Genomic DNA, 27,825 nt, shown 5'->3' on the forward strand with positions numbered 1-27,825 from the left:
TTCTCTCCTACTTGTCATGTTACTTTGCATGAAAATGTAAGCCAGTTGGAGTTGGATGTTGAAATGATTTAGATTTTATAGCAGGTTCTCATCATCTGTGTACTACATTATATTCCAGTTAATAATTGTATGTGCTTTGCTCGAAATATGATTTTCATGATACATGCTTTGATGTCCATTCTCATTTTTTCATTGTGATGCGCTTGGTGGATGTTTTATTTTCAATAGATTGGTTTGCAAAATGTTATTTTTAAGTGGTACAAATTTTCCAGGTGTGAAAAGCAAAGCATTTCTGTGCCAAGCAGGTTTTCTGGGACTCCTTTCCATTCTTGTATTGCTTGTTTGCAGTCATGTATTAATGAAGCTGAGCTGGACTTATTCCCTCTAGGACAGCTAGTTTATTTTGAGGACGACATAGGCCTCTGTTTTTGTGAAACGGGAAGCTTCCCGATTCTACTGTGCATTTTGAAGAGAGTTTGGGTTTCTACTAGTATCATTTTGTTGTTCCAAATAACCAGCGTTTTCAGGTCTTAAGTCTTTCATTTGATTAAGAAACCACTCAAAGGTTTTAGTTCTTGCGTTCCTTAAGAGGTCCTCAATGGTGAATGAATATGCTATGCCTAGCTTCAGTAGACCAATGCATCCTCTGCAGGGATCTGTGATTGACCCCCTAGTGACAGCTTCAGATCCTGGCTGGTCCTTTTAGCTTGACACAGTTCTGTGGTTCATAAGAAGGTACACCTGGCAACAGCAACAAGCATCCATGATCTGTTTCTAGCAACCAGAGTCCACCTGAGTGCGTTCTGTCGATATTCTGGCTATGTGTTTTTTAACCCAGCTCATCTACACATTTACAGGACCAGTCTGTGTCTGGGCTTCCAGTCTACCTTCTGCAGTAGCTTGCTACCTCATTCTGAGTGCCATTGTAACTTTTAAATTAGGTGCTAATACAGTTCGTGCCGGATTTCACCACAGAGGTTCATTGCAAATTGTGCTTTTTGTTTGGACCCATTTCTTGAGGAAATATCTGCAAGCATGTGTGGTACCGAAGCAATGCTTGAGTGGGTACAGCATGGGATAATACTAGTCACAAAGACTATCCGCCACGTTCTTCAGGATTGCAGAGGGAGAATGCTGCAAACAATCGTCCAATAGTGGGTGGTAATTGCATTTCGTCTGGTCGTGTTTGCATCCCGAACATTAGAGACCAAGCTGCAATGAGAGACATGGTCATACACAAAGGTTGTACACACCAGGTAACATGTGACATCGTTTTCTGACATCAGTTCATTGGTGAAGCCCTCATAGTTGTACATGGAAACAAGTGGTAATGCATGCCATCGGTGCCTCATAGGAGAGGCACACAATATGCTTATAAGCATCTCATGTATTGATTTACTCATTGACCATATAGTGATTCCCTTACACTGGTAAGTGCAAACATATTTTTTTAATTTCATATTAACTTTACAAAACATCTAAGTTACATATATTTGAAACACACTCCTTATACATTACTAGGCCTAATTCTATACAAATAAGGAAAGATTCTAAGTGACATCTTATCTTTTCTTTGAGTTTAGGTTTTCTTAAGTCATAAGGCGGTTACATACTAGAGTGATATTACTGTCGCTGCACTTGTAGACACAATGATAAGGACCTCTTTCTGTGGGCCCCATTGTTCCAGAAAATAATACCACTCCAGGTAGCACTGATACTGTGGGATGCAGTGTTACCCCAGTAACACTGTAATACTGCAGGTTTTCCCCTGTACCAAGCTGGAATTCCCGCTCCTTTGTATTCAGGGCATAAGTAGGTAATCGCAGAGTCACTTTACTATTGTCATTCTCATCAGTAAAAACATACTAAGGAAGGTTTGATGGGCTTGAACTAAGAATAAAGTACTTCTTGAACTATATAAACATTTGCAAGGGTCACACATACGTACGTCTCTCCGTTTTTACAGTTGGCGTGTTGCTCCTTAATGTGCTTAATCCTACAACATTTCCCGTGCATGCCACGCGTGTACTGATGAGCAGTACCCAGTGTAGAGGCGCAGGAGTATGTTGAACTGGCCCATGCCGCAGTTGGCTCACAATTGGCCACAGCTGATTGTGCTGGCACAGAGACCCTCCATTGGCATTGAAATCACAGGCCTCGCCGGTGAGGTATTTCCACAAGAGGAGCGGTTGAAGCTCTTTACTGGAGAGCCCTCCATATGACGATCAGATCAGACTGAGCCAGAGAGAGACAGAACTGGATTGCAGATTCAGGGAAGGGTAGTTTTAAAGGTTGCATTTTTCAGCACTTTAGGAGCTTAGAGGAAAAGCTTATAAATCACTTGACTATTAAGCTAGAACATCTGAGAAGTCTCAACTTGAATGATTTGCAGTTTAATACGAATTTCTAATAGTTTTCATTTTGCAATCGTCTGGACAGCAGACAAAATAAAAAAGAGAATAGACAGCCTGCTCGTTTACAAAACCTAGCAACTTACATATCATCCATTTTGAAAATTGCATTTCTTTTATATTCTAATCTGTTAATTCTAATCTATTATTTAGTAGTCTTTCTATACCTCATGCATTCATACCAGTCGGGTGATCCCGAAGCACCAGTTGGTATCTGTGTGGCTTGTGGCTGTGATGGCTGGGAGAGCATGTGTTTACAGTGTGGCGTGCATGCAAAAGTGATAAAGGTTGAGTGTTATACCGAGGGGCTGGAGTGGGCTACTGTTTTGTGGTAGCAAACTGCGAAATACATATAGGCATGTAACGGTGCAGAAGATTGTAAGAATGATAGTTGAGAGGTCCTGCTTATTAGTATCCTATCTAATAGGCCCATTCAAGGGTGGCCTATTTGGGAAACTTTCGGTGTTTTTCTGTGCCGAATATTGTTAGAGTAAGAGAGTTATGGTTGCGGCTACTTACCCTCTCCAGTAGAGGCACTAGGTGGGTAAGTTAGCTGCAGGCATTGTATACATTGTACGATCATTTATGGGTCAAAGGTAAAAGGAGAGCATAGCATTAAACAACAGCCTCCCATTTGGAGCTCTTCAGGATTTCAGAGAGTTAGAAATGTGTCTGATTTGTGCATGGAGTGTGTCCCAGAGCCTGTACCCCAAAGAAGTTCTAACCAATACAGGACTTTCTGAACATGTGAATGGGCAGAAGACATGATGATCTTGAGCTGAAGGCACTGAATGGATGAGTTTGTTCGTTTGTGTGGCAGAAAGATAAGGCCAGCATCAAAAACAGGCCAAATTGCAGTGTTAAGGGTCTTGGCAATGGAAAGCCACAGAAGATCCAGTAGAGCATGGGCCACGTGGTTACCATTTTGCAAATTCTTTAGAGGTCTGGAAGGTATTCTACAACCTGAATCATACAAAAACTGGATCACTAAAGTATAGCCCTTTCTTTAAATGCTTCATTGAAGCCTTTGGAGTACCGCTAATGGTGATGAACCTATGCTTCTAAATGCATTTTTAAAGATGTCTTTTTGTCTAGAGAAATGCTAGTGGAGGACATTCAAACACCTGCAGGGCAGTTATCTCCCTCTGCACCCCCCCACTGAAATGCAAGGCGAAATGTGGTGGTTTCATCATCCTTTCAGATTTTGAGGTTGAACCTAGGCAGAACGCATGCGCTGACTGCAAGAACGGCTGTAATCATAAAGCAACTTTTTTTCAAACTTGCAGCTTACCATAAGTTGACTGCAGTGTCACTCTTCTTTACTGCCTCCTAACTCGTGTGCACATCCGATACGTCAACTCCGTTGAAGGCTGAGAAGTGCAGGGCTTATCTTTTGTTTGGGAGAACTCTTTCTTCTGCTGTCCTTCTATGCACTCATTACAAGCCCAGCTCATGTCTTCTGTGCCTACAGCTTCCGCAGCCACTTTTTTTTTTTATTTTAAACATAGTTTACTGTTCCTCATTGACTAATCTCTCAGTGCGGTGCCCTCCCCCCACCCCTGCTTGTTTACATTTTTACTTTTGCATCTCCCTCTCTCCCACATTTGCATCCGACCACCCCTTTTACATTCCCCTTCTCTTACTGCTCTCCACACATGTTTTGATTTACTATCACACAACGCGTTTTGATTTGTTATCCCACGTTTCTTTACTCTCCCAAGTCTGTTTCTGTCTTCCTCAACTTCCCTCTTCCACCCAACTTTCCCAGCTTTCTTCATTTTTCCTTCACACACAGACCTTTACTCAGCTGCATCGCTCTAACCTCGTCTTTGGTGCCCCTCTCGCGTCTGTGTTTCCCCCTGGCTCGTACATCACTCATCTCTCCCCCATCTCCATATGTTCTTGCCACAGACCTCAGGTATTTATCCCTATGCTCAGGGTTAGAATAGTTTTTTTCCAATAATTCCTCGGACAAGGAGTGACTCTTAACTTGCCATGCTCCCAGGGCATCATTAGGTTCAACATCAGACTGAAAGGGGTCAAAGATGGAGCTTTAATAGGCTTGACGCAGCAGCCATTGTCCTCAAACGATGAACATCAATTGACAATAACCAGAACAATCTGTGGATGCGGGGTCACCTCAGTGGCCAGAGTGAGGGGAGATTGTGGCAGGCAAGGCAATGACATAATTGCACTCGAAGGGTGAAGAGACGTGTGGATGACGGGGTGTTATACGAAAACGTGGGCGAACAGAGCCCCAACCAGTGGAATAACATGCAGGCCTGTCTCCATTTAGTACAGCAGGTTTAGTTTCAGCTGCAGCAGGTTAGCTCTTCCAGTAGGTGAGGATGTGTATGAGTAGAGTTAGCAATCGAATGATGTTGTGTCACGTGACCCAACCTGAAAGGCTTACTGAGGCTATGACATCAGAACAATATGTCCATGGGAGTATGCCACATAAATTCACACCGCATAATAGTACTGCACACTATGCCACTGCAAACCAGGCCACATAATTCGACACAACACCACACAATTCAATCCCACGCAATTCTGATCCACACAACATAATTACAACCCGCATAATACCCCTCTGTGCCACATAATTACAATGGGGAGAGGATGTGGTCAAATGGCTAGAGTGGTCAACCTCGAAGCTCGGGAACCAGGTTCGAGTCCCAGCAGGGATGCTCAACATCCTGTGATTCTGGGCAAATTACCTAATCTCCCCGTGCCCAACAAAACAATGCATGTGTCTGTCGGGAACGCATCTGGTGGTAATGTAAAGAGCTCTGATACCCGATAACTTCGGGTTGAGTTTGCACTGTATTAAACACAACAATAAAACCTACACAATATCTTAATTTACAACATAAATACATCCCACATAAATGCATTCTATGCTACAAACCAGCAATCCACATAAATGCACTTCACACCATAACACATAATTCCACTAAGCATAATTTTGTTCAACCCACACAGTTTCACACCATACATTTCCATTACACACCACAGATTTACACATCATGCACGAAACTTGACAGCACACCACATAAATAAACTCCCCAACTTCCACTCCACAGTTCCGTCCCACATAATAACCTTAATAAAACACATTCTCACTCTACATAATTCCAGTACACTTAATACATCTCTCCCTAGCACTTCCACCAAACTTGTCAAATCTCCCCCACACACCCACTGCCCCCTATCTCTCCCTCAGACTGCCACTACACCCCTCATCTCCCAATCCCACTGCCTCCTCTTATCCCCCTCACATTCCCCGTCTCATCTCTATGCTCACACATGGTACCTTTCTGTACTTTCTCACACTGTACACTAGTCTGCCTCACGCCTTCCACCCCCTGGGTGCCCCTCCCACTCATCCATCAATCTCTTGCTCTCGTACTCTCTCTCACCCCTCTCTCTCACTCTCTCACGCATTCTTCCGGCCTCGCTCATGTGGTTGACTTCAGGTCTTCAAGCATAGTTTCTTTCCTGTGACTTTTCAAGGTTTCCGTCCTTCAAACCCATGCTCTCCTCCTCTTCTTAATGTGTCTTCTGTGTACACAGGTCCTCCCTCTTTATACATCTGTGGCCTGATCTCCCCTTCTTTCTCTCTTTCTCACACACTTGTTCTGCTCCTCTGTCTCGAGTTCATTCACCTCTTCCTGCACAAACTACCTATCCCTCTCTAAACTTCCTTTCGATCTATTCAGTGAAGCTCTCACCCCTGTATATACACCATGCCACATAATTCCACGACACAAATACACTCAACACAACACAATTCTACCCCACACAATTCCACAACTAACAATTCCTATACATATCCACTTAATTCCACTCCATATCACATACATATATTACACTCTAAATCAAAACACATAGGAAAAAACATTCTAATTTACAACACCAAGAGCTCAAACTCTTGCAAATGCAAGACCTATTACATTGCGTTTTATTGGGTACACAGACAAAATATCGATTTTTAAATATCGATATACAAAAATATCGAAGTTTAAATATCGATGGGACAAAATATCGGAGGTAAGTAATATCGACAGTCTTAATATCGATATTGGTATATCAGTAATATCGAAGTTGTAAATATCGATGTCAATAATATCGAAATTAATAACTTTGATGTTACTAATATCAATTTTTAAATAAATTTTGTGTATATTATATTGTATTTATTATGTTTTATTATTTATTTTTAATGTAATTTAATTAAATATTGTCTTTTACTACTGTAGCGGGTTGTGGGTTTATAGGGGAATAGGGTGGGAAGTAATTTAATTATGTTAAATTAATTATTAATTAGTAGGAATTATTAAATAATTAATTGAGAAATAATTTTTAATTATTTTTAATTAATTGATTAATTGATAAATATGTTCTGTAGCGGGTTATGGGTTTATAGGGGAATAGGGTGGGAAGTAATTTAATAATAATTAATTAATTGATATATGTTTGTACATATTTTAATTAATAATTAATTGCTAATTAATTTCTATTAATTAGTTAATATAATTTTTGACATATTTATAATTATTAATTAGTTGGTAATTAATTAATATTAATTATTTAATTACATTAATTATAGTAATGTTTTTATATATAATTTATTAATTGGGAAAAATAATATTAATTATTAAATTAAATTAATTACAGCAAATGTGCTAATATATTTACTTTATTGTTATTGTTAATTAATAATTAATTGGTAATTAAATAATATTAATTAATTTTGGGTAAAGGAGTATTTTTAGGGTTCAGGGTTAGTTTTCAGTTTTTGGGTAAAGGGGTATTTTTAGGGTTCTGGGTTAGTTTTCAGTTTTTGGGTAAAGGGGTATTTTTAGGGTTCAGGGCCAGTTTTCAGTTTATGGGTAAAGGGGTATTTTTAGGGTTCAGGGTCAGTTTTCAGTTTTTGGGTAAAGGGGTATTTTTAGGGTTCAGGGTCAGTTTTCAGTTTTTGGGTAAAGGGGTATTTTTAGGGTTCTGGGTCAGTTTTCAGTTTTTGGGCAAGGGGGTATTTTTAGGGTTCTGGGTCAGTTTTCAGTTCATGGGTAAAGGGGTATTTTTAGGGTTCAGGGTCAGTTTTCAGTTTTTGGGTAAAGGGGTATTTTTAGGGTCTAGGGTCAGTTTTCAGTTTTTGGGTAAAGGGGTATTTTTAGGGTTCAGGGTCAGTTTTCAGTTTTTGGGTAAAGGGGTATTTTTAGGGATAAGGGTCAGTTTTCAGTTTTTGGGTAAAGGGGTATTTTTAGGTTTCAGGGTCAGTTTTGGGTTTTTGGGGTACAGGGATATTTTTACGGTTCAGGGTCAGTTTTGGGTTTTTGGGGTACAGGCGTACAGGGTAAAAACAAAAAAAAATTACATTAAATCAAATAAATTACATGAAAAAAATTAAAATTGCTTTAAATTATTAAGTGTTTTATTTATTTTAAATGTATATGTATTAGTTTTAATTTTGTTTTAATATTTTTATTTAATAGTTGTAAAATTATATGTATTTTAAATTTATTTTTACATTATTATTAATACATTTAAAAAAACGATATTTTTGATTCCGATATTTTTGTACTTCGATATTATTTTTTCGATATTTTTGTACTTACCTTAATGAAGATAGGATTCCGATATTTTTGCTGTCGATATTTTTGCTCCGATATTTTTGCATATCGATATTCTGTCTGTCGATATTATGTCAGACATTCGTTTTATTGTAGTTCCTGTCTGGGCCTCCCTCAAGGCCAGCTTCATGTTTTCTTTTGTAAGTGTTGGATGTGTAAGATGTGCGTTCAGTGTGTACTAAGTTTGGAGTGATACAGAGTAGCATTACTAGCAACCTGTTTACAGAGTTTACACATTCTCCAATGTGTCATGTTAAACTGAGCCACAGGAGTTTTCTGCATTTCTAATTTGACGATGCAGAGCACAGCAGTTCTGTCCATGCTGCTTGTGCATCAAGTTAATTTAAGGTTGATGATTAGCGTCTCCTGCAGCAGGTGCTTCTATTGATGGTGGCAGAGTGCAACATCTTTCATTGGTGCAAAAGGCTATTGCCAACAGTATACACATGACAAAGCAAAAGATGAACAATTACAGTAAAAAGGTTTAGTCTTAGCAGAGCGTACACTGAAAATACATGCCCAAGCACTTAGTAATTGAAAGGTCATCAGACATATGCGGGTATTTAGGGAGAGAAGTTGCCACATTCGTTATCTGATTATAAAAACAAGACTGCAATTACTTCATTTAATGAGCCAGTAAGCAAGGATTTGCGGTGGAACTCCCGAACGATAGGCTGTTACCCACAATCCAGTTTCCCGAGTGTTCCAACTCAACTCACAGTTCCAGAGAGCCCACAGTGGAAACCTGAAGACAATTCCAGACAAGCTAGCCCCCGGGGTGCTATATGCCAGTTTATTCTAGAGAAGTGAAACTGTCACCCTCTGGGGCATTTCAGCTAGGTCACAGTGGAATCAGATCACCCTTCCTAGAAAGGAGATTCACTACAGTGCTTTCAGCTAGGCCACTGGAGACCAACACACCCTTCTACAATATTCTCAGTACACTCCAGAAGGGAAATTAAGAGCTAAAGATAACTACATACTACATTCAGCATTTCCATTAGAGACTTTCCAAATCAAAATAGTACAAATAATTGTAACTTGATTTGAATGAATGAGTTAGTGAGTATTAAAATAAACAGCAAGTGAGTGGTGAAGGAATGAGAAATAGAGAGAATGTATGAGTGAATGGACAAGTGAATTAATTTTGGGGGTTTGAATGAGCATGTGACTGTCAAAGTAATAAGGGAATGAAAAAGTGAGCAGATAAGTAAAACCGTGATTGAGTGGGTTGTGTTAGTGTCTATGAGAGTTGGTGAGCAGTTGAATGTGACAATGAGTATGTGAATGAAGCAGTGAGTGACCTGGATGGTAAGTATGCAAATTAGTGAGTGAATAAGCAAGTGAAAAATCAATTAAACAGTGAGCAGCAAGTAAGTTAGTGGGAAAGCAAGTGAAAAAGTGTGGATGTCAGTAAGTGATTATGCAAGTGTTTGAGGTGAGTGAAGGAGTGAGCAATTGAGACAAAGACTAAGCACATGATAGTGACGTGGCGAGTGTCGGTTTGCAAATGAGTAAATGTAAGACCTGGCACCATTGGCGTGGTCTCCCTTCCATTTTTCACTGTTGTCTCTTCTGTTTTTGCTGGCATTAGACGTTCTGGGCGCTGTGCCACTGCCACAGCCACAGCGTGAATGCTTCCTAATGTAAATTGACTATATGAATTGGTATTCCCATTATTGGCTCATTTGATTTACCTGTTAGTTCCTAGTAGAGTGCACAGTGCATGCCCAGGGCTGGTAGAGCAAATGCTGCTGGTGGGCCTGCAGCGCTTATTGCGCCACTCATAGAAGCAGCTTGTAAAGCGTGTCTCAGACCTGCCATTGCAGAGTCTGCATGCAGTCCAGGACTGGCATGTTGACTGTGAAGTGAACCCACTTCCCAGTCCCTAAACCTTCCCTTGGCATCATGTAAGTCACCCCTATGGCGGTGTGCATTGTATGTGAAAGGTAGGACATGCCTTGGTATATGTAGCATTTGCTGATAGTGAATTACACCCCATTTCGTTTTTCACTATGACAAGGGTAGCTGTTCCTATAGGATAGAAAGGGCAGTTTGATTATTACATCCTATAACATAATAGGAAATTCGAATTTAGTGTGCCTGAGCTCAGAATATTGAAATACATCTTTTAGTGAAGTTATTCTGTGTGTGAAAATACCACTTTTAGAAAGTAGGTCTTTTCTTGCCTAAGCCTTCCAGTGTACTCTGTTGTTATGTGTATTGGCTGTTTGGTTTTGGAGGGACAGGGCGGGCTGAGTCAGACTTGAGTTGAATAGAGAGATCTGCATTCAGAGTAGGGGAGGGGTGACCCTTTGATCTGAGCATGGCTGTGCCTGGCAAAGTGAATAGTGACTCCACCCCTCCCCCACGCCCCCACTGTGCGTCTGATAGCAGACCCCCTCTTTCTGAAAGGATGCAGCCTTGTAAACAAAGTGCTCCAGGCCTGAGCAGAACCGGTCGTGGCTGGGTTCCATGACTTGTAACTGTTTAAAACAAGGACTTTTGGGGTATAAATATCTGTGCTGAAACCCCTACAATGGGTATTACTTCTGGATGTCAAGACGAACCTCTGTCAGTGTAGCCAAGGAGTCTGCAGGAGTTGGACTGCCCCTGTGCCAGTGTGCGGTTTCTGGGGTTGGCCTGCAGTGGTTATCAGTAGACTTGGAAGAAGAGGGGAAAGGACTTGGAGAAAACTTTCACAGATCTTGCTGAAGCGATCACCCAAGGGCTTGAGTTGAACTTGCCTCCTGCTGAAGTCTCAGGCACATTAGACTTCACCATCAGCCTCTTGAATCCTCCCAGCGTGGACTTCTATTTGCAGGTGAGGCTCCTGTTGAGAATTCCAGGGCCTCTAGTTCTACTGCAGAGAACGCGGGCTGAAATCACCGCTAACACACGCTTGCGAGCCGCTGCAGCAGAAAGTACCATTTTGGGAATCGTGCTGCTGTCTCCGAGTGCTCGCAACCTAAAATCACCGCACCTCACGTTTGCGGGCTGCTGCAGCTGAGAGCGCCATCGAGAATCATTGTGCTGCTGCCGCTGAGTGCTCGCAACATCAAGATAATTGCATCGTCTCAAGAGCATTGCATCCCAGCGATCGCGCATCACGACATCGGAGCGCGGACGCATCGCGGCCGCCACTGCCATCGCATCGCACCAGGGTCGTCGCTCCTGAGCGGAGAGCCATTTCTTCGCATCGCAACCTGCTTGCAGCACGCATCAGCAGGCCGTTGCATCATCTCCTCCCTCGCGGCAAGGATTCATCGCATCAACAGCCTTGCGTGTAGAAGTTCATCGCATCACCTTCCCTCGCATCAGCAGATCGGCGCATCGTCTTCTCTCTCGTGGCAAGGAATCAACGCATCACCGGCCTTGCATGGAATGAATCGACGCTACAGATTCATTGCAACATTTTGCTTATTTGCACTGCAAATTCAGGTACCTTGTGAGTAAAGGGTCGCAGAGACCACTGCTTTGAACTGAACTCTTTTGCACACTGAACTATTTTTACAGCATTCTAAGAGTATTTCCATTTTACAGTATTGTAGCTTTTTGTTGTTTTGGTTCTTGTGATAAGTTTATATAAAGATACTACCTACCTATGTTCTTCACTGTGTTACTGTGTATGGTCATAAATGCTTCACACACTGCCTCTGAGATAAACCTGTCTGCTAGTGTCACGTTACCACAGGGTTGAGCAGGGGTTATCAAAAGGTGTATCCCCCTTACTCTGACTTAGGATGAAGGGTCCCTACTTGGACAGTGGCCAGCCATTGCCAACTAGAGACCCCCATTTCTAACAGTAAAAAAGTGAGTGAGTGAAGCATGAAGTGAGTGAGTGAACAAATGACGAAGATTTTGAAGCTGCGATTATGAGTTAGTCAGTGAGCAAATGAAATTAAATGAAATATGGGTTTTTGTAGAGCGCGTGTTTGCCGTGGCGTCTTAGCTCTTGCTGCCATAAAATACAAACAGGAAAACATCCAGCCAGTTAGGTACAGGTAAATAGCCAGGTTTTAAGATCCTTTCTAAACTGAAGTAGATTGTTTTGGGGTCTAAGATACAAGGGCTTGGAATTCCCTCGCTTTGGGGCTAAATGTCGGAAACTTCTACCGCCCCACTTCATCGTCTTTATCCTTGGAACTATAAGAAAGGACGCTGAGGCAGAGCGGAGACATCTCTGTGGGGTATAGTGCTCAACATATTGGCTATTCTGTCCGGGTCCCTTTCCGTGCAATGCCTTATGTAGAATGCACATAGACTTGAATTGGATCCTAGCCATAATAGGGAGCCAGTGCCACTGTTCTCGAATTACTCGACTGATGGAACTGAATTTAGGTAAGTTCAGTAGTAGTCGTGCGGCAGCATTCAGCAGAGTCTGCAGTTTATGTGTCACACTTTTTTTGGCTCCAAGGTAGAGTGAGTTACAATAATCGATTTTTGACAAAATCAGGGCTGTAACTACCATTTTCCTGAGGGGCATATGAATAAAAGTAAGGATTTTCCTGAGAATTTTCAAGGTGTAGAAACAGGAAGAAGTAATAATGTTGACCTTGTCTGATAGGGAAAGATGATCATCAATTAGAACTCCAAGGTTTTTTACCTTCTTTACAGGTTGGGGGTAGGGCCCCGCTGTACCAGGCCACCAATCGGTGAGTGAGTAAACAATAAGCTGTATGAGTGATACATTAAATCAGTGAGTGAAAATAAAGCATTCTGTTGCAGGAAGGTTAGAGAGTGTTACACACTGAATCCCCTAGCCAGACTGCCTCTACCTCTTCCATAAACACAAAATGGGACTCAGCATATTCCTAAGAGAAGAATAAAAAAGAATTGTCTAGAAACACTTTCACTTTATTCATTAATTGACACCGTATTTTGGTTTGGATACTTTTGGCTAAGGCATTCTGCAGCAAACTCTCTAGCCACCCCAAAACGAAATACAAAAACAATCTCTTTGGAGGGCCTGACAGGTTTAAAAGTCTGCAAAATTTTGTATAAAAAAAAATGAATAATTAATTTTTTGTTTACAAATATATAAATATACATCTATATAAATATAGAGAGGGACTTTTGACCAGCCCTTTTCTGCCATTGGTCTGTATGGGTGTCATATTCACTTTCACTCAATCCAGGACAGTATACAATATTGGGTCTCTTACTCTGTAAGTGATTAAATTTGTCCGATCACACGTGCACATCTTTCTGAAAATGAGGGCGCTTCAGTGCCAAAGATGGTAGGCCTGTCTTTTAGTCTGAAATTTTCTAGTTATAAGTGCCTTTTTATTTCTTTCTCTGTTCCTTTTTTCTTGTCATTATTAAAGCATGCTACAGCTACCAAGACAGTGATAACTGGCTACTTGCCTGACACTCACTCCATCTCCACTGTACTGCAACCTGCACAGTTGCTGCTTCTAAACCAGCTGACATCATGGAATGATATTATTCATTATGTATCACTGTTTTTACCATTGTATGATGGCCAACATGGTTCTAACAGGGCTGTCAGCTGGAGCTATACACACTATACAATTCCATTCCAAGTCATCCACCTGCTGCTTTGTTTAATTTTACTATTGCAAGTATAAGTCCGAAATTTTGTAGGGAATAACAGGTTTCAATTATTCTACTTTTGTTCTTTCAATTTATCTTGCATATGTGGCTCGAGTTTTACATGCATTGTGTTTTGGTTGTGCAAGTTAGTGAATGCAACAATGAATACGTGATTAATGGATGCACAGGTGCAAGGATGAGTGAAAGAGGGCATGTATGATGACTTGCTCAGTGCTAAAACCAATCAGTGACGAAGAAGTAACTTTAATTTGGAGAGGAGAGATGAGGAGAGGAGAGGAGAGGAGAGGAGAGGAGAGGAGAGGAGCAGAGCAAAACCAGTGGTGGAACATTAAGGAGTTTCTGCGTCGAGGGAAGGAGTGAATATGGATGAAGGAAAGGAGATATTGTATTCTGAAATACTGCAAATCTAACTTTTGACCTAGGCACACCCCAAATGGCAGCCAAACCTTGCACACTCACAAGTCTGCACCTAACTCTTTCACGGATTGCACTAAAAAGGCTTATACTCATATTTGGAAATATAAACAATGTGTAGCTTAACCAAAGAAGATTGGATAGTCATACAGAAGATCATCGCTAAGCACCAATCTGGGAAGGTTTCAAATATCAACCAACTTTAGAAGAATACAAATGTAGATTATATTTTGGACATAAATACAGCCCCAGTTAACCTGGAATATTGAAGTGAGTACAAGCCCAAAGATCTTTACACTGAAGGCTGTCAAATTCGAGTATGTTTTCAATCTATGGTGCGACAGTCATAGAGTGAAAAAAAACTGGTAGACGTTGATGCAAATGTACTGTCGCCAATTCAGAAAAAGATGGAGCTACATCAAAATGAGAGCACTTATGGGTGTTATAGGAAAACTAAACTGTATGTAGAAACACTTTTCTCGAAGTTGAATTTGACCACAAAATGTAACTAGTATAAGTCAAGAGAATATAATACCTTATCAGAGTTAGCCTATCTCTTGAAAGCATTAGTGAGGTAGCCATTCTTGGCTATTTTAATAACTTATTAACTAATGCTGGATGATTTTATTGAGGCCACTTTTGGATTTCAAAATTATGAGAATACCTTCAGGCAGTATTGTCCGGAGAGACTGTACAGGTTTATAAGTATTACTTAATAAAAATCAATGTGCTGGAAAGTGGTTTAGTAGTAGTGATAAGCAGTGACTTACCACTAGTAATAAGGCCACAACCACAATAAAACTTTCAGTTAGGAGTGAATAAATAATTCCATTGCTCAACCCTTGGCTGGTGGCAACGAGCAGGGAGGCTTACATTAGGAGACATGTTTATAAAGCATTTAAAAGCATCAATATATTAAAAAAGTAAGACATAACACACAATAAAACTCCAGCACCAATTTATAAATAAAGATTATATTTCTATGAACAAATAGACACCAAAATGACAAAAGTCTAATGTAGGAAATCAGGGATATGAATTTTCAAAGAATAAAAGTAAAACTAGAAGTAAATAGCATTCAAATGGTTAAAGAAAGGTTGTACTGGACCGGGACAAAGTCAGGAGTTCTTTACACTTACTTCCAGAAGTGTTTCTTAATGCAAGAAAGTAGTCCCCACACCAGGCAAGGGTTCAGATGCTCTGGTTTGCCTCTTGCAGTCTGGGACAAAAACTCCCACCATGCACCTGGTTAGCTTATTGAGCTTTTTACAAATGTATCTCCAAACTCTGGAAATTCTTCTGAAGTTCCTACTTGTAGGTTCAAAGCATCCACAACACAAATCCAGCGGTCGAGAATCTCTAAGATGGTCCTTGGGATGACAATTCTCACAATGCACCTGGCCAAGTCCTTAAAAGTCCACTGGATGTACTCCAGGATGTGGACATCTTGGTGGAGATAACGTAGGTGATCTCAGATAACCTGTAAGCTTGCAGGGAGTCCACTCCTCGATCCTTCTTGAAGCTATGCAATGTCCCTAGGTCTGTAGTTCCAAGTGTGCAGCAGGTGCAAACCTTCAGAGTGCAATTCTTTGGGATTCAGGCCAGGGTTCCAGCAGGGCAGTCCATCTTCTCCTTGTAGTTTTAAGCAGCAGATCTGAGTTACAATGCAGCTCTTCCATATTTATTCACAGTTTCTGGATGTTAAGCAGGGGGACACCCCTGACCAATGGGATGCAGGGTACCACCCAGGTGTATGATTACTTCCTCCAAAGTGTGGCATATTCTTGTCCCAGAAAGCACCATTCTCTCAAAATCCAATATGGAGAAAGTATCTTCGTTGGGGTTAGAACTGGCAAAGCCAATCCTCTGGTGAGGTTAAGTTTCATGAACAAAACCCTTCCCACCCCCGGACTAATCTAATTACTGAGGCTCCTGTGTGGCTGGGGGTGCAGGATGTGGGGGTCAGTCTGTGCTTGTCCCAAACTGTCATTCTCCATTTAAAGAGCAGTTTGGCTCCCCCACCCTCTTCCTGCCTTTTAGCTTCTGCAGCTAAAATTCTCCACCCACAGGAAATCCATTGTATACTCTGACAGAACGATTCACACTTCTTCATGCAGCTCTGGCTCAAGCTGGGAAAGGCTGGCCAATCAGGAGAGGTCAGCTGGGAAGCTAGATTTTGGCTCACAGAAAAGTAGGTTTAATAACTTATTTTCTGTATTTGTTATTATAAATCTAACAGAAAGTTGTCAGATTTATTTCAAATATTAATCTGATACCTTGAAGCATATTTTTAGGTGGCTCCAGTCAATATTTATACTTGAATCAAATATCCCAATGTTAGCCTATGGAGCCGTTCACTACAATGGGGAAAACGAAATTGGAAGTTTTTCCCTCACCAGAGCATATAAAACATATTTCATAATGTCCCTGCTTATAGTTACAAGGCAGTCTACCATTGGGGCACCTACGGGAGTCCTTAAGGGTGAAATATATGTAAAATTAAGGTAGAATACTACTTTGGAAGTACCCTCAGTTCCATTATCGAATTTGCATGTATTTACAATTCAAAAGCAGCCTGCATGGCATGGCTGGCATTTAAAATAACAGTAGGCCAACAATAGGGCATACTCCAGTGCAGGAGCTCTAGTAGGCCTCTAAACCTCCCTGCCCTTGAATATACTAAAGGCCTATAGGTAGTTTGAATCCCCCTTGCCTTCTTACATATTAGGCACATCCAGGGGTCTGTCATTGCCAATTATATTTATACCTAACAATGTACTTTTAATTAGAGTACAGGCCCTGGGACTGGTTAGCAGAGCCCAGGGCACAATCAGAGTCAGAAAACAAGCACCTAGTAGTCAAAATGGAGGCATAAAGCGGAGGAGGGACACTGCAAACAGGTCCTGATTTCTCACACAATGTTCCATAAAGTGAAAGTTTCTTGTATGTAATAGTGGGTGATTCTAAATTTGGGGACTGGAAGAAAGACACATTAGTTTAAATGTAGTACTTTCCATGCATAAAACTATTCAAGGCATTAGTATTAGTATCCTAAAGTAATAGCACGCTAAAGCAGATGAAAGGACAAGTAGATGATGGTACGTAAGTAAACATGCAGGGAATATGGCATATTGACTATTGGCTAAGATTCTTAAAGTAGATAAGTTAAGTAAGACTAGTCCGTATTTGTTGAAGTCTATACAGGATGACCAGACATTCTGAAAGTGCAGATGAATATATTTACTTGGGGAGCACTCTTGAGTCTTTTTGACATTGCTTCTCATTGACTAAGAAAGATGAGCATTTTGCCCTAAAGAAAAAAAAACTTGAACTATTTAGGCTACATTACTGACATATGTACTGCCTAACTATGTAACTTATCAAAGCTCTTTTATAATGGTAGTTTTTTTTATTTGATGTGATGTGTTATTCACAATGGAACTCATTCTAAGGCGCAATGTTATGAAGGGTCATTGCCTTATCCCTCACAGGGGCGGCTCTAGGCTCATGGTGGCCCTGGGCAGGGAGAGTAGGTAAAGGTCCCCAGGAGTAACGCAGGCGTGGAGGCCAGTGAAGAGGTGGGGGGGGGGTGTCAGGGTATTTGGAAGTGGAACAGAGCCGGAGGCCGGCAAATCCCTGCCAGGGGCCGCCACGCCAATATGTATCCATCCTCAGAGGATTATTATATTAAGGATATATATTGGCGTGACGGCCCCAGGGGTGTGGCGGCCCTTTGCAGGTGCACAGCCTAAGGCGGCCCCTGTCCCTCAACTCTATGCACAAAACAGGGTGTGGTCTTTTAAAATCTCCTATATAAATTATCACAAACAAGGGTTAACTTGTGTAGGCTCCTACTGTATAAAAATGTAGTCTCGGTGAATCACCCTGAGTAGCCATCAGCGAGAGCTGCTTCATAGATGCGATGTAGTATCCTTTATCTGTGTATGTAGCATTTGTGACATCACTGTTCCTACTTCTCTGCACTGTTGTTGGAAATGGTGGCTATGTATGAAGACGGAATGACAAGTTTAAATGCCAGTGCCCCTCTGATTCATATGTTGTTCCATGCAAGTAGCTTTGCCACAGATGGGTGTAAGGCATCGAATAGTCTTGCTTGTCCCTAAGCAGGGTATGGTTTATGTTTAGTGCTGTATTCTCATTACTGGCCTGTTCAGCATCAGTTCTTCTGTCTTGAACAGTTTACGGCCCCAGCTATGGATCTCTCTGAAGTCTGTGTGGTGTCTGAGTTGACATTCTGATGTCCAGCTCAAGAGGGTTCAAACTGGTGATATATTAACTTCATCATTTCTTAAAATAGAAAGCAGCCCTCTATACCCTGCATGCTAGTGAGCCATTGGAATGGTTACAGTGCAGTTTCCTACTTTCTAGAAAACGAATTGGATAATCTTCAAAGATGTTTTAAGAGCCAAAAAACGCGATCTTACGAAATAAGATTAATGACATACCCTCACAACTAACCTGCTAAGAAGTTTCTGCTGGGCGCCCATCAGTCAGGCTTCACAATCGGTTATTCTTATCTGCTAAATTGTGTTAGACCTTTTAAAAGGTCGAGCAGTGGATTAACAGCGCACAGCCTCAGTGTTTGGTCCCTTAAACATTTAAATACAGCCCGTGGAATGCTAAATGAGCATTACATGCTTTTTTGGTACGTGGGAATGAGTTTGTTTATCAAATAAACTCGGTGCCATCAAACCCGTGTACAATTCGTCTGTATGATGCAAACATGGCGCCGGAGCTAAATACAGGCACATTATATAACTTTACTATTGTTTGGGCTGAATCACTTCGAAAGGCCACATTTTACAGATTGGCAGCTCAGCCATGGCAACAGTGTATCTGCGCAGAGCTGTGACGAACGCTTTGGCAATCTCACACACTTATAAAATGCTTTGATAGGAAGAAATCGACTTTTCATGGACTAAGTGTAGACGTTTTCGAAATATAATTAATGTTAGGGGGTAATCCAGTTTATATCAAGAGAAAATGTCTATCAAAGACAACTGTCGCGTCAAGCAGAAGGGTTTTTGCCACCATTTTGCTTTCTCATGAAATGTCAAATTATATGTCGGACAACATTTTAACTAGTCAAATCCTAGATTCCAAACTCAGGTGAATGCATGAGCTGGCTACACATCTAACAAGCATTTACAATGCAATGGTTTTGCCTTTGGAAAAGTTAGAGCTATTGGCATTGTAAATGACAACATTTGTATTTATGTGTTGGTTTTGAAAACAGATAAATAAATGGCGTTGTCATTTACATTGCCATTAGCTTAATCTCTCGCAAATGTGAGACCTATTGTACCCTACGGACGAGCTCAGCAGACAGCAATTACTAGCACACACACACACACACCCAGAGCCACACAAACACACCCAGAGCCAGCCACACACACACACCCAGAGCCAGCCACACACACACATTTCTGCAGTGAGGGTGAATATGCAGTGCTGCAGAGGAGGCCACTGTGTGCAGTGCTGCAGAGGAGAAGACAGTGTGCAGTGCTGCAGAGGAGGCCACAGTGTGCAGTGCTGCTGAGGAGGAGACAGTGTGCAGTGCTGCAGAGGAGGCCACAGTGTGCAGTGCTGCAGAGGAGGAGACAGTGTGCAGTGCTGCAGAGTAGGCCACAGTGTGCAGTGCTGCAGAGGAGGAGACAGTGTGCAGTGCTGCAGAGGAGTCCACAGTGTGCAGTGCTGCAGAGGAGGCCACAGTGTGCAGTGATGTAATTAGAGTCTGTCTGGGCAGTGATGTAATGATTATCAACTTGCAGTGTTGCCCTCTAGTGCAGTGCTGCTGAGGGGGGTACTGTTTGTAGTGTGGTAATGAGGATTATTCTGTGCATTTCTCCATTAAGCGCTTCTTTGTGTAGTACTGCACGGAGGGCTGTTCTGTGCAGTCCTGCAGTGAGGGTCACGCTCTACAGTGAGGTCTCTCCAGTGCAGTAATAATGGCGGTCCCTCTGTGCAGTGCTGGTGTGGGGCTGTCTTGGTATACCGGAGGGATGCTGTTCAGCCCTGCAGTGAGGGTCAGGCTCTACAGTTCTGCAGTGAGGTCTCTCCAGTGCAGTAATAATGACTGTCACTCTGTGCAGTTCTGCTGTGAGGGTGTCTTGGTATACTGGAGGGATGCTGTTTAGCCCTGCAGTGAGGGCCAGGCTCTACAGTGCTCCAGTGAGGTCTCTCTAATGCTGCAGTGAGATCCCTGTCGAGTGATGCAGTGAGGGCATAGTCTGCAGTGCTGCACTGAATCAGTGCCACCATGTGCATTACTACACTGACAGTCACTCTGTGCATACAGGCCAACATTTTAGAGGAGGGAGGTGGGAGAGTCTAAAAACACAATCGGGAGCATGGATTTACCTCTTTCACTTCTATTGAAACAGATGCTGTTCAGGCGGGAGACAGCCTAAAGAAAAGCATTTTTTTGCTCCAAAAATCGCTGGCATCCCACCGGAATCGGGCCCGCGAGCATGCATGCTCTGTGTAGAGCTGCACCGTGTTACCCCGTAGAGTTCTGAGGGTGAATGTGCAGTGCTGCTGTTAGGATCACACTGCCCGAGTACTGCAGTGAAAATGACTCAGTGCAGTGCAAAAGTGCAGCAGTGATGTTGTCTGCGTGATGTGCAGCGCTGTCTGTTTCACGTTGAATGCTCCTTTGTCCCCTTCAGAAATAGCCTGAGTCCTTGTATGTTGTGAAGAATGATGGGCAGAAGCCAGGCTGAAGGGAAGGAATGTTCGGGTTCCAAATTAAAGTGAAGTGTGTCCCCTTATTTCTCGTCTTTCCTTCTCCTAGTGCAGGAATGGATAAGTCACTGAAGGTTGGAACAAGGTCGTGGGAAGAGTGGCTGGCTGTGCCCGGCCGGACGGCGGAGCAAAACCCGGCCGCCGGGCGGAGCACAAGGGCGGGGGAAGACTACAGGAAAGGCTAATAACCTCGGAAACACAGATTCCGAATAAAGAACGTAAATAAACGAACATAGACCTATGCTATCCCTGAGATGGAATTAAGAGTACAGCACTAATGCAATCTCCAAACAAACGAACAGCCAGGGAAGTAACCGCCGACAATAGTAGTCACACGGAGCACGGACAGCGGGAGGGGGGGCGGGAACGGACAGCGGGAGGGGGGACGGTAACGGGCACACGAACTTCGGGAGGGGGGGCAGGAACGGGCACACGGACAGCGGGAGGGGGGGCGGTAACGGAGAGCGGGACATCGCGCAACCCACCCCTGAAAACGACACTTTAAAAATGGCGAAAACAAAGCTTGAAAAAATAAATAAATAAACAACCGCCCACCGCCGCATGACGATCGCAAAGGGGCGGGATGAGAAAAACATTCCCGGAACGCCCACGAATCGCCTCGAACCATGACAGACAGATCTCTTCCAATGGCTAGTGAGAGGCGTGACAAAGGCACCATACTCTTCACAAAAGTTTTCGCCTCTGCGAACGCCAGGCGAAACCTAAAAAAACGAAACACGCAGCTTTCTGTGCAAGTTCTACTAGACTCACTCTGAGATATATTATACATACTCCTACTTCCTGAAGTATTTGACATGGTAGGTAAAGGTTAATTCATGTTGTAGACCGAGATTCCGTGTAATACTGTAACACTTCTTCAGTCATATTGGTATTGCATGTGCCAGGATTCTTTGACATTGGACATGAAACACAATGTGAATTCGGAAAGCACCTATTGTTAATCATTGTATCTGATCTTTACATCATTTTGTTCAGCAACAGAGGGAACACTATAGTTCAACTCGTAGGATGGATTTTCCAAACTGTTCCAGCCATGTAATGACTTTGTTTAAATATTCAAAACCATTATGGGCAACCCACAGCCATGTGTGTCACTGAAGAGTAGAGGGGCATTAAAGGAACTTGAGCCATGTGGCTGAGCCTCAGTTTAGATTGACAGAAGTGTTAGGCTAGTTAGGAGCGGGTATTCGAAACACCTTGTGACCCTTAGGTAAATGCCTTAGGTAAATGCCCTGTAACGTGCGCCTTACCCTCCTAATTAATAAAAGGATAAATGCATTAGATCTGAAAATCAGCACGTTTCATAACATGATATTCCTACTACTGCCAGCAATCAAATAGAGTAGGAAAATGACCAGGCAAGCTAAATGGACAAGAGGTTATAGACTTCATGTGAAGTGTGAGTGAACTCCCAAGCTGGGACTGATAACGATGCTGGTGGAGTGAAATCCCTGCGTTTGTTAGCATCCATACCGTGTAATAAGAACTTTCCAGTATTTTGCACTTACATTAGTCCCTGTGGAATGGGGAAGAACCGCAAGAACCTGAATATCTGGGTCGAATTGCGATATAATCCCCACTTCCATGTGGATTAACACTCCCTTTCACCAAGTATCCTAGGTAAAATGTGTTAAAATGTGTTTAAAAGTGCTTTGAAATTCAGAATAGAATTATGGTTATGAATTCAAATGGAAAAACTACTGAAATTTGGAAGTTACGGTTAGTTCTGCAAACCATAACTCGCATGGCAGTCATGCAGTCTTGCAATCCATTACTTGCACACCAAATCCCAAGGTCTAACAATATATACACCTAAATATCTAAAAGCACAATGTTATTGAATAACACATATTCAAACAAATAAATTATGCTATATTCATAGTAAGCTAATTTATAGTGTTAATAATATATGATATTTAATATGGTCTGCAAGATAATTAATGAAGATGTTTGTAATTGCATCGGTTACATCAAGGTAGAGATCAAATTGTTTCAGGATTAGTGAATTCTGTGCTGTGTTTGCAAATTCTGAGACCCAAGGTGGGTCTAGGATTCGAGAATCCCACGACATACGCAGGATTTTGGTTGCACATACGATACACCTAGTACTTATCAAGGTACAAGATACATACAGGACTCATGAGGGACCAGGGTAATGGTCTTTACTTATAGTGTATGCACTATGTTTTGAAAAATTGGACATCTATTGCATGTAGATCCCCTAACGAATGGGGAGTGATTAGGTGTATATGGCACAGCAAATTAGATCAACCATCTATGCTGATGACAGGCTGTAGGATTCAAGAAATAAAGAATGGTTTGTAGGCAACTAGACAATATTAAAATTTAGAACCTTTTACTGTAGATAACAGGTCTTTAACTGTGTTGGATTTGTAAACAAACTGGACCTTCCATTTGAATTGGACACCTTTGTCTCGTATTACTCATTGTGCAATTGTGTCACGTCTTGCTAATTAGCCTTGAGAAAGTCCAGTGTTGGACAAAACACGTTTGCTGAATCATTTGTACTCTATGTAGCTATATATCTAAATAATCTGTTTTCTATATGACAGCATGAGAATAATTAAAGAAACTTTCACCACATCTTTTGAGTTTTGGACTACTTGTTTGAAGAGGAGAAAACTATGATTATCTGATGTTGGCTGCTGGCAAAATTAATATCAACGGACATTAACATAGCACGATTCTATACATGGAGGAGTGCTCCATTTATACCTTTAAGTATATATATATTCCAACACCAAGTCCTTACGTTTTAAGTACGAAAAAACGCCGAGCCCCAATTCTTCGATGAAGCAATTTATTTTTCAAACAGCAGCGGCAAACATACCCGACGCATTTCGGAACCAGCCGGTTCGTTGGTCACGGGTCAGTTGTTAGTACACAGTGTTTTCATGATATAGTGCAGTACTACGGATTTTACTCTATCCATTATTTTTGTTGCATACTGAGTCGCCATGTTGGAACAGTATTTTAAACCAAACATTCACATTCAAGAATTCTAATCTTTACATGATTTCGCCATAATGTATATACATCGTCATTAAATCGTTTTTATACGACTTTCAACTTATGTTTAAATTCGGTAAACTTCACTAAATACTGAAGATTATTATAACCTCAGTGGGCCCCCATTCGATTTGTAGTGTAATTCATAAATTTCTAAAAGGAATTGTGTACTAATTAACCACATTGATACAATTCTGCCCAAGTGGGCATTTAAACATGGCTTAGATTAACTATCATTATGGAAGTGAATACAAATTGTGCAATTCTTCCCAAGTGGGCTGAAACAATAAGTCTCTTTCAATGTTCCTTCAGTGCTCGGAACTTCTTCATAGTGGGCAAAACACTCCGTCTCCTTCAAGTGAATAATGTGCAAATCAATTAAAATGGTCAAGTACCAGTTAAAAAACATATAATAACAAACTCAAGATAGCAACACGGCAGTAGAAGATCCCATTCATGAAATATGTTAAACACAATGCAGTATTCAGCCTAGGTGGACTGCCAGTTCTTCATCCTTATTGATCCCTCCTGGCTGCATAGTTTCATACTTTATGATTAATCGTGATTCCAGTCTACGCAGTTCTTGTTACCTATCTCCACCCCTTTCCGACTTTGGGATTGAATCTAGGGCACAAAACTGTAACAAATTTGCATTTCCCTTATGGTATCTTTGGAAATGGCGAGCGATTGGATACTGTTTGTCGTCATTGGTGATAGCTCGCATGTGCTCAAGTATGCGTAGTTTTACTGGCTTTATGGTGCTGCCTACATACACTAATTTGCAGGGGCATATTAGGGCATAAACTTGCGAAAGAGATTTGTTGTATATATATATATATATATATATATATATATATATATATATATATATATATATATATATATATATATATATATATATATATATATATGTATATATATATATACATACATATACATGTGTGTGTGTGTACATATATATATATTCTGTTTCACATATATTTACAGTGATTCAGATACTCAAGCCATTAGGTCACATCTCCTCCCTATGTATTGAGAAAGATAGAACTCCCTATATATTTAGGGAGAGAGGGAGAGGAAGAGAAAGAAAGAAGAATATATTGACATTCAGAGAAAGAGGGACAAGATAACAAGTAATATGTTCCTATATTGTCATTGAGGGATTCTGGTGACATTGTAAACCACAAGCCTATACACAGTATTGTTTAATTTCAGCAGCACCCAAGGTGAAAATATAGGCACATATTTCACATTAGTTGCTATGTATTTTTTGTATGCATGTATATATATATATATGTCGTATTTGTATAAAGCAAATAAAGTCAAAAGGCAGCAGAGCGCTGTAGAGTGACAAAGGCAAAGACACAGGCAATGAGTGATTTAAAAGGTACTTTTGCTCCAAGAGAAAAAAATACTTTTACTGCATTATGGTATTCTATAAAGAGGTATATTTTCAACTCTTTCATGAATTGATGCAGGGATGTGGCAGACCTTATGGGCACATTGATAATGGTCCACATCCTGGGTGCACAGATGGAAAAGGACTGTTGCCTTACAAAAAAAGACAACAAAATACTTAGGGGCTTATTTTGACGTCAGGCAGAATTGCTTCCGCCCGACACCGACTCAGTCCTGGGACCAACCGACATCTGGTTGGCGGTCCTGACCAACTCATTATGATGCGACCAAACACTGTTCAGTTGCATGCTCCCTTTCCTCAATGGGAGCTTGTGTTACGGCTGTGAACCGGCTCTAACACAAGCTCCCATTGAGGAAAGGGAGGTCAGTTCCTCCCTGCACCCCGTGGCAGGCACCACAAGGTGCCTGCCACAAGGTGCAGGGATCAACGTGCCCCCTCAGCTTCCAACCAGCGGCCGTGCATTAAAGAGGGCCCAGCTGGGGTCCCACAACCACGCTTTCTGACATGGTTTCCATGCCGGACAGGCCGGCATGGAAACCTTGTCAGAAACCGTGCTCTGTAATCTCAAGGGTAGAAAGGCCCGCCCCTGCTATTACTAGCTGGCTTCCGACTGGTGGACGGGCTCTCTGAGCCCATCGGAAGCCAGCCAGAATGACCGGCCAGTTTCCTTTCCGATCGCCTCCATCATAATGAGGCAGTTAGAAAGGAAACCGAGAAACCCATTACGAAGCGGCCGGTAAAGGCTCCGACCATAGGTCGCAGCCTTTACGGGCAGCATCATAATTGGCCCCTTAGTTGTGAAGGTTGGAATGTGAAATTTTCAAAATATCCTTTGTTTTGTTTTATTAAAAAGCACATTCTGTCTGTATAAAAATTAGATAGTTGTGATAGGTGTGATTTCAATCAAGTGTGTTTTGTTACAATGCATTAATTCATTTTGGGGCATATTATCAACAACTAGCGATATTTATCGGTAAATATGCTTCGTGAAATTTTTTTTATCGCCACGCATCACCGGATTTTATCGCAGAGATAACGTGCTATTAGCAACATTTATCTCCAATGCAATAAAATATCCAGCGATGGCGGCGAAATGCGTGAATATTGCTGGGAATCCAGCGATATTCAGCAATTAACGCCAATAGGGTCTTAACCTGAATATCCAACTCCCATTGGATATACAGGTTAAGAAGTGGTCTGAGCCGGCATTAGTTTCAGCGATATTCGCGCTTAGCATGAATTTTTTCATTGCTACGCCTGCGTTGATAATAGGCGATAGCGATGTTAGCGACTGCTTTCAGTCGCTAACAGGTTGGGTACGCCCACTTCGCATGTCATTAGCGATAAATATCGATGACATGCAAAGCGGGCCCCAAATCGCTCGGTATCACCTAAAGCTGTCGCTAACTGCTGTTAGCAACAGTTTGCTAATAGGGCAATGAAATTATCGCCGATTTGCGGCCAAAAAACGGCCTAAAAAGCGGCGCTAATTTCATATCGCCTGCCTTGGTAATATGCCCCTTTGTTTATTAAATAGTAGGGTCCTAAAGTGGCTTGATTCTGTCATTATGATAATGATAATGATAACGTGTCTTTGTACCCCTGCCTGGAGTGCGAGAAAAGCACTCAAGATAGATAGATAGATAGATAGATAGATAGATAGATAGATAGATAGATAGATAGATAGATAGATAGATAGATAGATAGATAGATAGATAGATAGATAGATAGATAGATAAATAGATAGATAGATAGATAGATAGATAGATAGATAGATAGATAGATAGATAGATAGATAGACAGACAGACAGACAGACAGACAGACAGACAGACAGACAGACAGACAGACAGACAGACAGACAGACAGATCGATAGATATTTCGGTTTGATGGCATTTATCATGCTGAAAAAACGAATTATTACTAATAGTGTTCCAAACAAATATTCTGAAAGCTGTGTTGTTTCATGATATTGACGTATTTTAGTTGCACCTTCGTCAGAGGATAATTGCATATTTTTACTATTGAGACTGAGCAGAAATCGTTTTCATTTTATTGACTCCACATTTTTGTTCTTCTTATGCAGGTGAAGATGCACACCGTGTCCTCCATTCATTGGTTCTACCTGACCATCTGTTTGCTTACATTAACTCATTCGGCAGCGGCGGGCTCAGAAACACTATGTGGCGCGGAGCTGGTTGATGCTCTTCAGTTCGTGTGTGGGGACAGAGGCTTTTATTTCAGTAAGTTACGGTGATTTAATGGCATTTTGTAAACTGGATTGTTCTATCCTAACCAAAGCTAAAGAGCATAAGAGAAATAAATAACCCATGGTACTAGAATTGCAATGTGCATATAAGTGTATGATTGTGGTCCACGTAACGCAAAATGTTTCTGTAGATGAGTGGGTATGCAGCGTTTGACCTATTTTGTATCATAGCATACCTTTTCTTCATTGCTGCTCTTAATCAGAAGGGACTATATTTTAGGTAGGTCCCCATGTAAATATGACTTTAGGTGAATTGAAGCTAATCTCTGTTGAATTTGAC

General features: G+C 41.5%; 1 protein-coding gene across 2 annotated transcripts in view; it reads left to right on the plus strand.

Annotated features, from left to right (window-relative positions):
• The window catches only part of IGF1 (insulin like growth factor 1), a 358,822-nt gene that overhangs the window by 7,501 nt on the left and 323,496 nt on the right, over window positions 1–27,825 (plus strand). For both annotated transcript variants that reach the window (XM_086919179.1, XM_086919183.1), the window contains exon 2: window positions 27,363–27,519. In XM_086919179.1, coding sequence (XP_086775305.1) covers window positions 27,363–27,519 — 157 coding nt within the window. The remainder of the gene's footprint in view (window positions 1–27,362; window positions 27,520–27,825) is intronic.

Source organism: Lissotriton vulgaris, chromosome 1_1 (genome assembly GCF_964263255.1).
Source record: "Lissotriton vulgaris chromosome 1_1, aLisVul1.2, whole genome shotgun sequence".
Taxonomy (NCBI): domain Eukaryota; kingdom Metazoa; phylum Chordata; class Amphibia; order Caudata; family Salamandridae; genus Lissotriton; species Lissotriton vulgaris.